An 11,690-nucleotide genomic window follows, 5' to 3' on the forward strand; every position below is an offset into this window, starting at 1 on the left:
TTAGGCAATGTTGATGGTGAGGCTGGTTGCACACCAAACAATGTACACCCAACCCCTGCCAGAGTGTGGCATGTAATTTTAGAAACTAGGTGCAGACATGGGCACAAAATCTTTACTCATAAAAAAGAAACATGTTGGAAAAAAGTAAAAAGTAATGTCTTTTTTTTAATTGGTTGCAAGTGCAAAAAGTGTGCCCTTGTCCCTCACTTTATAAACTGGGCAAGGGAGACTCCTTATCCAAAAGTGGGCATAGAGTTCACCTAGTTAGGAGTTAAACAACAAGTCATGTCTTCTCCACTGTGTAAAGAACTATGGATGCCCAACCTATAAAGAAGTTATTTGATTGGTTAACACTTACGAAGTAGACACCCGCCATTTGATGTGTATATTTGCGGCGGGGGGGGGGGGAAGGCTTGGACGCGTGGCACCTGCCCCCGCATTCTCTTTTTTTTTTTTTTTGGAAAGGTGGGGGGCTGCCACGTGGCACCCGCCCCCCACCTCTCCTTAACTAATAGTATAGATGAATACTAAGTAGTTATCCAGATATGCAAGATTGGGACATAACTTATCTACCACATCTACTTGAAGAACTTCATTAGGTGTATAGCCTATTGCCGTGTAAAGGATACAAAAGGCTTATCCAAGCAAGGATTTCTAGTCTGGAAAGGAGAGGCCTTGAGGCAGCCAATAAGAGTGAGCCAGGTGGGAGCGTACCAGCCATGAGAAAAATTTCAGAATTGCAAGAGTTCCGAAATTTTTGCGGCATTGGCTTTCAGTCGTCCGTTTCTTCCTTTGCTTCTCGGAAGAAAGAATTCATTCTTCCATCTCTGCAGTTCCGCCATAGCCAGAGTCGAGGAGACTGACACACATACAGAGAGAGAGAGAGAGAGAGAGGAGAGAGAGGGGGGAGGAGGATAAGAAGAGAGACATTCTTTCTGAGATAGATAGACCTCGAAAGATTGATTGATTCTGAGAGAGAGAGAGAGAGAGAGAGAGAGAGAGAGAGAGATGGCATCCCCATCCCCCCGGCCCTGCATCAACATGGAGCTTGGGAGCTCGCAATTTCTCTCTGTTGGATTCTCACCAACCAAGAGAGCCAACATACTGGCAGCTGCAGAGCTCAATCCCATTGATCGATTACGAGCCTTGCGCATGGTATCATCCTCATCACCACCCCCATTGCCGTCAATGCCATCATCAATTTCATCGACTTCCTCCAAAGATCGAAACTCAGAGCCTCCCTCTGAGCCTGCAATGGGTGGCCTCTTCCATGTTGACTACCCGCGGACCTCCACGCCTCCTTCCAGCGGCAGGCTGTTCGATGTCCATCATGCTTGGGAAGTCGCCCGGCAGGACTTGCAGTATTGCGACTGGAAGGCTCGGCAGGATGTTCTGGCTATCAAAATGCTTCATGACAAGGTGTGATACCAATTGACATTTTTTGATGCATCCTCTGGTTCATTATCAAAATGGGACGGCTTCACCGTTCACAAATGTAATGTTCAGGGAACTGCTCAAGTTTAATCATGTTCTAGGGTCGATTTATAGCAGACAACCTGAGTTCAATTGTCGATCCTGCCTTCTGTTGTATTTGACTGGAATTGCAAGATAAGGCCATCTGAGAATAGTAGTCGATGGTCTGAATGGACAACTCTTCAGGTCTTGATTATGTGAAACTAATCATCTCAATAAAAACAAGCACCAAAGATAGTCATCTAAAAGTATTCGCCATGATTGCTGGAGTTTGAATCTGTTCCTGATTACCACATGGGTACAACAAGGAGGGTTTTACAACTTGCAGAAGGAACAAACCCAGTTAGATGGGGCAACCCACACATCTTCACCAGAAGCGGATCTATGAAAGGAATCGTGTATCCTACCCTGTTTTGCATAGTTCAGCAGTAGCCTAGATATGTTACACTTGCATCAGCTTGAGTAGGCAGAGAGAGTCAACAATCTTCTGAACAAACCACAATTTCTCATGGCACATTCTTGAAGAACTAGTTGAAGAATTGTCTCCAGGTTCCGTAGCAAACAAGATGGGATTTGTTTTGACCACCCCTTTTGAGCAGATGGCCCATCCCTAGAATTAAGAACTTCCACAAATTGTTTTGAAGCATTAGATCCTAAAATTGTTAGGTCATGGAGGACCTATCCTCTTTGACTAGATTATCATGGAAATGGCTATCACACATTTGTCAAAAGCATCCCCAGTAGGTCCACTGTGTCACTCATTAATACACAAAGTCTCGGTATATAAATCCCAATACTTTGTATATGACTATATGAAACTATTGACCATTGAAGATACTTTCCACAAATCTAAAGGTTTGTTGGTTTTCTCATCATATGCATGGTACTGGATGATGGAATCAACTGTGTGCTCCTTCCAGAAAATAGGTAAGGGTCATTCTGGCTTCTCTCGGAGGACTTTCTAATCCCTGAAGTACCCATGTTTATGGAGATAAACATCAAACCTTTAGATTTGGAGAGGATATCCACACCGATGTAATTGCCCAGTATCTTGTCGACAATGCAGGATGAAGTGGCACACCACTTCAATCATGTCTAATTAACAAACCTTGTTTGGTAGTCTTTTCCAACTTTGCAGTAAAAGATTTGACGGAAGGAACATTCATTGTAGCAACTAGTTGTGGTTGGCAATTATGTGACATGTGAATTTAGAATATTTTAGATTTGGCATCTAGACAAAATGCCATATATATGCTTGAATCCTTTCTAACTGATAAGCCACATTTTGTTGTAGTACGGGCACAAGTGACACAAAATGAGACAGGGATGGGGGATGGGGAGAAATGTCGCTACTTGTGACTATACAGTCACATGAGATAGGAAGTAGGACAGAAAGAAGCTACCATCCCTGCAATCCTGAAGTCTAAAGATGGCCATCATGTGCGACTATGTATTGTAGTATCCTATAGCTACCTTCTAGGTTAAAGGCTATAGAAATTCTTGTTGCTGCTTTTGCTGACAAGCCACAAGAGTTTTACTTGGGCTTATTTTGCTTCATGCACAACATCTTTCCACTGGCCATGTTATGCAGTTTAGTGCTATGCAAGGCTTCTTTGAAGGTACCTAGGTTTAGGTGTCAATATAAACCAAGATGTTCTTACAGCGCTTGAATCCCTAGACTTAAACTGGTTTCAATCACATGACTCTATACAGAAAGCTGTAGTCGTGGATCTTCCTAGCTTTGAAAGCTTGAGATAAGCTAGATGCTCCACCATCAAGGACATGACCCACACAGCTCGAAAGCAAGCCCCACATATATCTACCAATCAGGACCCCATTTGCACAGCTCAAAAGTGAGCCCCACATATCTAGTATCTCATCAGGAAAAGGAGACACAAAGCTTGATCTGCAGCTAATTTAGAATCCAGAAATGACATACGTACAACCACATTGCCATTTGACTGTGTACACTTAATAATATGTATCTACGCTATGTAAGAAATAATTCCTTCTTCCCTTAACAGGTTGTAGAAGTACTAAATCCACTAGCAAGGGATCGAAAGTCAGTTGAAACGTTGCGGAATGAGCTTGAAGCTTTGCAGCAGGATCTGGTTAGAGCACATGAGCAGGTGTCCATGCATATTCTATTAGGTCTTTTCAACTTCATGTTCATACCAATGGCTTCACTTCTGATGTCAAATGTCTTTACATCAGGTCCATCTGTCAGAAGCTAGAGTAGCTTATTCTTTACAGAAGCTGTCTGAGATGGAATCTTTGGTGAATGATAAATTGCTTCAAGAAAGTGCATTACCTGAAAGCCTGGGCAGGACAAGCGAATCTGCCGTTCCTGCTAAACAGTCTAAATCCCTAGCAGAAGTACAAAAAAGATCTACCAAAAGTTTCCTGAATGTTTCAGGTCCGACAAACATATACTCGGAGACACTACGCAATTTTTGGTACCCTGTAGCATTTGCTGCTGATGTTGACACAGACACTATGGTGAGCTGTTTTGTAAAATAAATTTGACTATTTGGGTTAAGTTGTCACTACTAAGGACTCTGCTACTAGCCTGCTTGTTTTGTTATTGGAACTCATAAAGCTGCTTTAATCAGATCCCTTTCGACTGCTTTGAGGATCCTTGGGTAATTTTTCGAGGTAAGGATGGAAGGGTGGGCTGTGTTCAGAACTCATGTGCACACAGAGCTTGCCCACTTCATCTAGGTCAGGTCAAAGATGGGTGCATTCAATGCCCCTATCATGGTAAGATTTTTACATGTGATCTGCAAAAGTTTCTCCAGTCACATGTTCTTATAACATCAAGAATATTCACTGCATGTAACTTGGCCAGCGTAACACAGGCTGGGAGTACTCAACCAATGGTGTCTGCGAAAGGATGCCCTCCACAAGGCTGCTCAATGTTAGCATCAAGGCACTGCCCTGCATTGAACAAGATGGAATGATTTGGATATGGCCAGGAGAAAATATTCCAGAACCAAATCTTCCATCTTTATCTCCTCCATCTGGCTTCACGGTGCATACTCAGGTACACCTAAATGTTCAGATGTAAATGGTACAGTGTATGATGGCAATCGTGTTGCTCAGAATTTGTTTTGTTTTAATGGTGACTGCAGATTGTGCTTGAATTGCCCGTTGAGCATGGGCTTCTAATGGAGAACCTTTTAGACTTGGCACATGCTCCATTCACCCATACAACAACTTTTGCAAGAGGCTGGGAGGTTCCAAGGTAAAGAGTGTTCTGCGGGTTATGTAAGGGAAATGACTTGCTTTGGGCTTGCCTAGTCCTGAGCTGCTGTTTATTTTGGCAGTCTCGTAAAGTTTCGTACTCCAGTGGCTTCTTTGAAAGGCTTTTGGGATCCTTATCCAATTGATATGGAGTTCCAACCTCCATGCATGGTCCTGTCAACAATTGGGCTCTCAAAACCTGGAAAGTTGCAGGGCACACAAGCAAACCAGTGTCCCAAGCATTTGCATCAGCTACATGTTTGCCTGCCATCATCTCGAGGAAAAACTCGACTTCTGTATCGCATGTCTTTAGACTTTCTTCCTATCCTGAAGCATGTGCCTTACATTCAGTACTTGTGGAGGTACCTTGCAAACAAGGTTCGTGTTCCTCTTGAAGGTGACTCCATCTAGAGCACCATTCTTTATAGTCTAAATCATGTTTGGTGATTCCTTCCATCAACTGCAGGTTTTAGGTGAAGATTTAAGACTCGTGCTAGGACAACAAGACAGAATGGTCAGAGGAGCCAATGTCTGGAACCAGCCAGTTGCCTATGACAAGTTGGGCCTACGCTATAGATTATGGAGAACAGCAGTTGAGTCAGGAAAGAAGCCTCTCTCAAGCATATGAAAATTCAAATCATTGTCTGTCTCTTGCGCTCAGCAACACATGTAGAAACCTAAAGGTGAGTTAGGTGTGCCTGGCCGTGGTTGTCATGGATAGACAAGCAGGCAAGCCTATGCTCAGTATACCTCTATTCTGCACATAACCATGGTACGTCTGTAAATTGGAATTTACTTCATCTGGATCTTCGTATCTAATCATGCCCTCGCACATCCAATGCACATGTATGGCAGTTGGAAAGCATTAATGTGTAATGCTTCAAGCTGTATAATGTACACTCAAAACTAGGAAGGCATTGGAACGGACATTGTCATGAATTGAACTATGCAGAGAATGTTTCTTCTTTTTTTTTGGAAAAGGAAGTGTAGTCATGGGGGCAAGGAGCTCTGTTATCAGCCAGTGAATCGTTCCAACTAGACTTGTTTAGAATTATCTTCTCGTTAGCTGGCCTGATCATGTTTACTTGATGGGTACATTTCTCTCCCTTGCATAATTGAGAATGCATAATTGAGAATGCATCTGTTGCCACACTCAGCAAAGGGTCTAGATATTCCTTAAACCAGTGCATACTACCCAACAGAGGTGGAGGCTGTCATGGAAGTTATTGGAACTTTATCTTGATTCAGCTTGTAGACTGGATGATTGGAATATGCAGCATGCTTCATCGCTTAGACCTTTGGCCTTTGTTGGTTTTACTAGATCCGCTATGACATCTGCTGCTTTCACCCTTGCTGAAGGATTATGCTAACTCGTTATGGCCTTTTGAATAAGGCATTGAAGTGGTGGGGGAGAAACTGGAAGGTCGTTTAGAAATGTAGAACCCTTCTTAAATTGGGTCTTCTTATGGAGAAATTGTATCCTTTCTTATGAAGATACTTAGTTGGGTTTGTCTTCTGGAACAACTTTTTGTACACTAACAATTTCAAGGTATTAAATGCATATTCCACGTAATTGTTTAGGAAAATATATTTTTGCTGTATGGCATTGTTCTTGCTCTTTGGAGGCGTCGGACACAATTTTTTACCCAGATGCGATTTTGGACACTTGGACCATCTGAAAGCCTCATTATCATATGATCATTGTTGACATTTTAGTTGATGCTCTAATACTCTTGAGGAAATTTGCAACAATCGCCTTTTAACTGCTAGAAAATTTAGGATATGGAATAAAGCACTCTCTATGTTAAATGTTTTTGACATATCATGTATTTGCATAATTTATATCAATACCAAGTTTTCACTACATATTTGCCTTCCCATGATGTCCCGGTTCGATAATTGGAGCAATAAAAGGTGATGTGCAATTCAACTGATTTCAAACATGTTATATTCAATGTTGTTCTTCCAAACAAAGGTGCACACCAACGTAGCTTGTGAAGTAAAGGAGAGTAACTATTGGCAACAAGGTCATAGTCTCCACCAGTATGCCAAAGGTGAATCTACATCGAGAAACGCCATCATTCTTCTTTGCAATCACTAGTCTGTGATACTACGAATACGCATGTGAACCATCTACAGCTAAGTGAAAGACAGTGCAATGTCTCAAATCACTAGTCTGTGATACTACGAGTACGCATGTGAACCATCTACAGCTAAGTGAAAGACACTGCAATGTCTCAAATCTAAAAAGATTATTTTGATAACCTAGGCTTTTGTTTGCCTTCGGCTCCATCCAATGGTAAGTTCAGGAATGTATGTCCTTCCAACTTTGAAAACTTAAATGTTTAGATTGAAGGATATTTATATCAAAAGTTTTTAGAGCAAAAACTTAGTAAAACCCCTCTTTGTAGAATCAAAAAATTCTCATAAAAGTGCTTTGGCGAACCTACATTAGGATGATATCTTGTTCCATCCCATTCTGAAAGAAAGCTTTTTTATATTTGCAAGATTCATGTACGATTAGGCTTAAGTGTCAGGGTATCAAAGGATCTTAAACGAAGGCCTGTTTAAACAATTCCTACTTATCAGACCACTTGTTCTTCAACCAAGATGAGAATACCTAAATCTCAAAAATCAGATTAATTGCAGGAAGGCAAAGCATAACACTACAATCCCTTTTTTTCATGGTTCTTCTACATGTACAAGTTCATATTCCACCAAAGACAAATTGTTGTCTTCTTTGACCGTGAAGGCAGCAGGTTCAGTGACTTCAATGCGACCCCACTTGTCCACAGCCAGCCGCATTGATCCCTTGAACATGTCAATTTTGGCATTCCGCAATATCACACTTGCACCTTCCTTCATCACAACAACTGCAAAAACAGCGTCAAAGTTACTTGGATGATGTAGAAGCACACCAATCATATCCATAGCCCCCTTAATAAATTGCAAAAATTAGCAAACAGCTTTTTTGCATTGAGCAGCTGAAGGCCTAGCCAGCCTAACTGAGACCTAGACCATGGTAACACATCTATCCAATGGGGGATCTAACAGACACATTGCAAAAGAAAAGACATGGCATTGTGTTTTCTTCAACCTTGCCCACCCCTGCAACCATTCCCCATAATCCCTCTTCATTAGCAATTTGCACTGAAGCATCCATGAAGAGTTTCAGGACCACAGATAGGTTATGTCAGTGCTCTCATTCAAGCAATAAGTGAAACAACATTCATAGGCTTAACCTAGAATATAGATTGAGGTGTGTCAGATGGTTGCTTGCAATTAGATACACAAAGCTGCATCCATTTCACGACCATCAAGATTCCTTTGTATCTAAGTCACATCATTCTATACAAAGGATGTTTTCTTTCACAGATGTCAAGCTTCTCAGGAATTGTACTTCTGCATTTCCTTCTAGACACCTGTACAGCTTTCTCAAATGTAGAACCTCCAAAACTTTTGGCCCAACATTGTAAGGCTCACTGCACTGCTTGTACCTCAAGCCTTCTTACCAATTCTAACATGAGGGATCACAGCGCATACAGTGTGTGGCTGACACCAGTTCCTTACAAATACTGGCAACCCGCTGGCTATAATGTGCTGATGTGGAACCATGTAACTGTATGCTTGAAAATGTGAAACAGGCTTGTATATACGAATGATTTCTGGTTTACAGAGAGCTCCACGTAGACTGCTGGGCACATGTACTTTGTAAAATTTCTTCTGATTGAGTAATATAATCCGCACCTTCTTTGGGGAACAATTACTTACAAAGGTGAATAAAAGTGAGAATTTCAGAACCCCAAATCGTACATCCCATGCTACCCATTGCAAAGCGTATATTAAACAATGTATCTACACCATGATAGCAGAAATTGACAGAGAAACTACACGTGCATGTGTCCCACCCTGCATACATGAATGCAAGTACTTAGAACCTAATGCATGGCTTTTGTGAGCCTCTCTGAGACGGCAAATTGCTGCTCAAAACTCACCTTGATCGTTGCGTGCAGTGAAGACAATGACACCTGTGTCGTCCCCCACAATACACTCGGCGATTCGCACGTGCCGGAGCTGGGCACCATCAGGGCGGGACTTTTGGAGGACGAGTTTGGAGCTGACGACCTTGACGACAAGAGAGTGGCCAGAGGTCCCCGGTCGCAGCTGCTCGATCTTGACAAAGGTGGGCTTACGGAGGCTCGTGGGGGGTGGGGTGGTGCGCCCAGTTGTCGTTGCAGGTGGTGCCGCTGCAGGGGTGCTGGTAGCGGCAGGGGCGGACGCCATAGCTACAGGCACAGGGCTCTCTCTCTCTCTCTCTCTCTCTCTCTCTCTCTCTCTGTCTCTCTCTCTCTCTCTCTCTCTCTCTCTCTCTCTCTCTCTCTAACTGCGATTGGGTATGGGGATTAATTGGGGATCTGACCTATAGATGCATGTAGAGACGGATCAACAAGGTATCTAGGAGAATTGATAAACAGGCACAGAGAGAGAGAGAGAGAGAGAGAGAGAGAAAGAGAGAGAGGAGGGTCTGGGGGTCTTCCTCCCCTTTCTTCCTAATTCCATGGATTCGCGACATCCAGCCATGCAGGGGGAGAGGGGAAGGTCGTGCTCGAATCTGGGCGGCAACCTCCCCCAGACACTCAAGATTCGCCCAACTCATTTTTGTTTTCCCCCACCCAAAAAAAACTGCATCTTGTGGTGGGCTTCTCTTCTCACAAGTCAACCTTATGTCCCATGAAAAACCCAGTATATACATAATACCCCACTTTCAAAGTAAAGGTGACCATAATTTTAATAATTACTAAGGAAAAAAAGGGCAATGTCGCACCATGCAAACTCGACTTATTTGACATCTAAAATGTCTAGCAGGTCTACACGTAACCCTACTCTTAGGTGTATTAGAACGTGTTCTCATTAGCATTGCCCATTACAGTATGTGCTATTACAATGCTACTGTGATAAGGTGGCTCTTCTTCGAAATACTACCCCTAGTTAAGTGACTCACTTTTAGACTTGTTACGAGTTGATTTAGTTCATCTTCACAAGCTTTTTGCACATAATTGTAGCCTCAGTGAATGATTGTCTTTTCCGCCCTTCTCATGAAGTTGAAAGGCACAACTTATTAAACTTTTTCAATAGAGGTGCAATTAGAAACAGAAGGCCTTGATAAACAATAAACTACTCCCATGTGTGAAGCCCCTCTTGGTAAGTTTTCCCTCAAGAACAAGTTAGATCCCTCTAACCATTACTATAGCATGCCCTTGTGAGCAATGCTAATAAACTTGCAAATTTTCAACCAACTTCTAAATTTTGAATACAAAGGTTTCATTCTTAAAATTGATGAGAGCTTTAGTTATAAAGGTCTAATACGTGTTTTTCAATTCAAGAGCCTTTCCTCAAGTTTACGTTATGGGTTTTTGTACAGACTACCAAAAACTTTATTGGTGAACATTATTGGTAGCCATTACCACAAATTTCAACTTGAATGTTAATCTATTATTTATTGAGATTTTTACACACTTATACCCATTTCTTATACCTAAACAATGCCACACACAAGCACGTGCACACACACATGCATGTGCACAAACATACACATTTGTGCACATCTCTTATAGCTAAACAATGCCTTATGGAGTTAGTTGAGAGATTACTCAATTTGAGGACAATGCAACTTCAAACTTAGGTGTATCTTGCTACCATTTTGGTGAATTAGCATTTATGATGCTATATCATATGGTAGCATTCATTACATTCAAGTCTAAGCACCTTTATGGCAAGGCCCTATTAAAGGTGAGTAATACTTTTCATGTTTCATAAGCATGACAAGTAACACTGAGAGAAAGAGAGCAATATAATGCGGCCTATTCCATAGGACACATTAACAATAGGTATGCCAAGTTCTCTATGGTTTGATGTAGTTTTTTGTTTATAATCAAGGTATCAAGCATGAATGAAGTTGAGAGGTTGTTCATGGGCATATATTAAGCCAAAGCTTCAACCCAACATTTTCATTTTGTTGAAAAAGGGTTTTTATTTGCTTTGATTGGCATCAATATAAAGTGGGATTGGATTCTCAGCAATGTTGTTGCCTAAACAAGCAACTTGGTGATATACTTCAATGTGCAATCAAGTTTTCTTGATTATGCTTATCAAGTGTAGGTTTCCTATCCATTGGTTCCTAATCAACTAGAATGTAAAGTTGCAAATTCGGTAGCAATGTTGGGCAAAATACTATATGTTCTTTTATCTTGTAATAAATTGTTTCTAGTGAAGAAGAAAGCATGCAATTTATGGGATCAAGGAAAGATGCTATTGAGTTCTTGAGATGTGTTTGATGCAAATGTTTTGATATGGATATACAAGGTCAAGTTCTTTGCATTTCTTGACACATGATGTATGTGGAGAGCCATGTCATGTCATGTGGTATTGTTAAAGGATGCTTGTTATTGAGAAGGAAATTTTTAACTAAGCTTTTAGGGCATCTCTTGCTTTTAGGTGAGCTTTAAAAGCAATCTTAATTTTAATCAAGCTTGTACTCGATCCTTAGGATTATCAAATAGTTACCAAAGCCCTCATGCCAATTATATCCCATCCCTAATATCACCATACAAGAGGTTGCCTTGCCAATGCATTCATGCTCACAAAAGCACAAGCAAAAGCCAAAGCAAATTTTGGAGATAAATCCCAAACAATTTCTCAAACACTTTTCAAAAAATTTAGTAGCAATTTTTGCACAAATTTTTCTTAATATGTGTAGCTATATTGTGCTAAGAGTGGGATATTGCTGAGTTATGGCTTAAGCATATAAAAGTGACCCACATGTTAAAGCTACCAATCTATTCTATGTCTATATAGACCTCTCTCATATTCATGAATTATGTCTCTAAATACTTGAAAATTTCTCCTTTTAAATCGTTTAAAGTTTAGAACTTGGCATTAGCAATGTAACTGAGTCAGAGCAGGGCAAAACATAA

General features: G+C 41.2%; 2 protein-coding genes across 2 annotated transcripts; one reads left to right on the top strand and one right to left on the bottom strand.

Moving 5' to 3' along the window:
• The first annotated feature begins 692 nt into the window (after nt 1–692).
• On the top strand, nt 693–6,289 carry LOC148007971 (chlorophyllide a oxygenase, chloroplastic-like). Its single transcript, XM_087674552.1, has 8 exons — nt 693–1,419; nt 3,498–3,602; nt 3,688–3,972; nt 4,086–4,233; nt 4,332–4,516; nt 4,605–4,717; nt 4,800–5,094; nt 5,183–6,289. The coding sequence occupies exons 1-8, from the start codon at nt 1,009–1,011 to the stop codon at nt 5,342–5,344; spliced, it is 1,704 nt and encodes a 567-aa protein (XP_087530678.1). The 5' UTR covers nt 693–1,008; the 3' UTR covers nt 5,345–6,289.
• A 1,077-nt stretch (nt 6,290–7,366) lies between these two features.
• Nucleotides 7,367–9,370, bottom strand: LOC148007972 (uncharacterized protein At4g28440-like). The gene is made up of 2 exons (XM_087674551.1): nt 8,712–9,370; nt 7,367–7,589 (listed from the first exon to the last, which is right to left on the bottom strand). The coding sequence occupies exons 1-2, from the start codon at nt 8,998–9,000 to the stop codon at nt 7,399–7,401; spliced, it is 480 nt and encodes a 159-aa protein (XP_087530677.1). The 5' UTR covers nt 9,001–9,370; the 3' UTR covers nt 7,367–7,398.
• Nucleotides 9,371–11,690: the final 2,320 nt, after the last annotated feature.

The sequence above is a fragment of the Lygodium microphyllum genome, unplaced genomic scaffold (genome assembly GCF_053477565.2).
Source record: "Lygodium microphyllum isolate KBCC unplaced genomic scaffold, Lygodium_microphyllum_v1.1.10 scaffold_934, whole genome shotgun sequence".
Lineage (NCBI taxonomy): Eukaryota > Viridiplantae > Streptophyta > Polypodiopsida > Schizaeales > Lygodiaceae > Lygodium > Lygodium microphyllum.

Excerpts from the sequence above, each read along its gene's own strand:
- LOC148007972 (XM_087674551.1), bottom strand. The coding sequence starts at position 9,000 with ATGGCGTCCGCCCCTGCCGCTACCAGCACCCCTGCAGCGGCACCACCT. Across the intron at positions 7,590-8,711 it reads CACTGCACGCAACGATCAAG|TTGTTGTGATGAAGGAAGGT; the intron begins GTGAGTTTTGAG and ends CTGTTTTTGCAG.
- LOC148007971 (XM_087674552.1), top strand. The coding sequence starts at position 1,009 with ATGGCATCCCCATCCCCCCGGCCCTGCATCAACATGGAGCTTGGGAGC. Across the intron at positions 4,234-4,331 it reads CATTCAATGCCCCTATCATG|GCTGGGAGTACTCAACCAAT; the intron begins GTAAGATTTTTA and ends AGCGTAACACAG. Across the intron at positions 5,095-5,182 it reads GGAGGTACCTTGCAAACAAG|GTTTTAGGTGAAGATTTAAG; the intron begins GTTCGTGTTCCT and ends CATCAACTGCAG.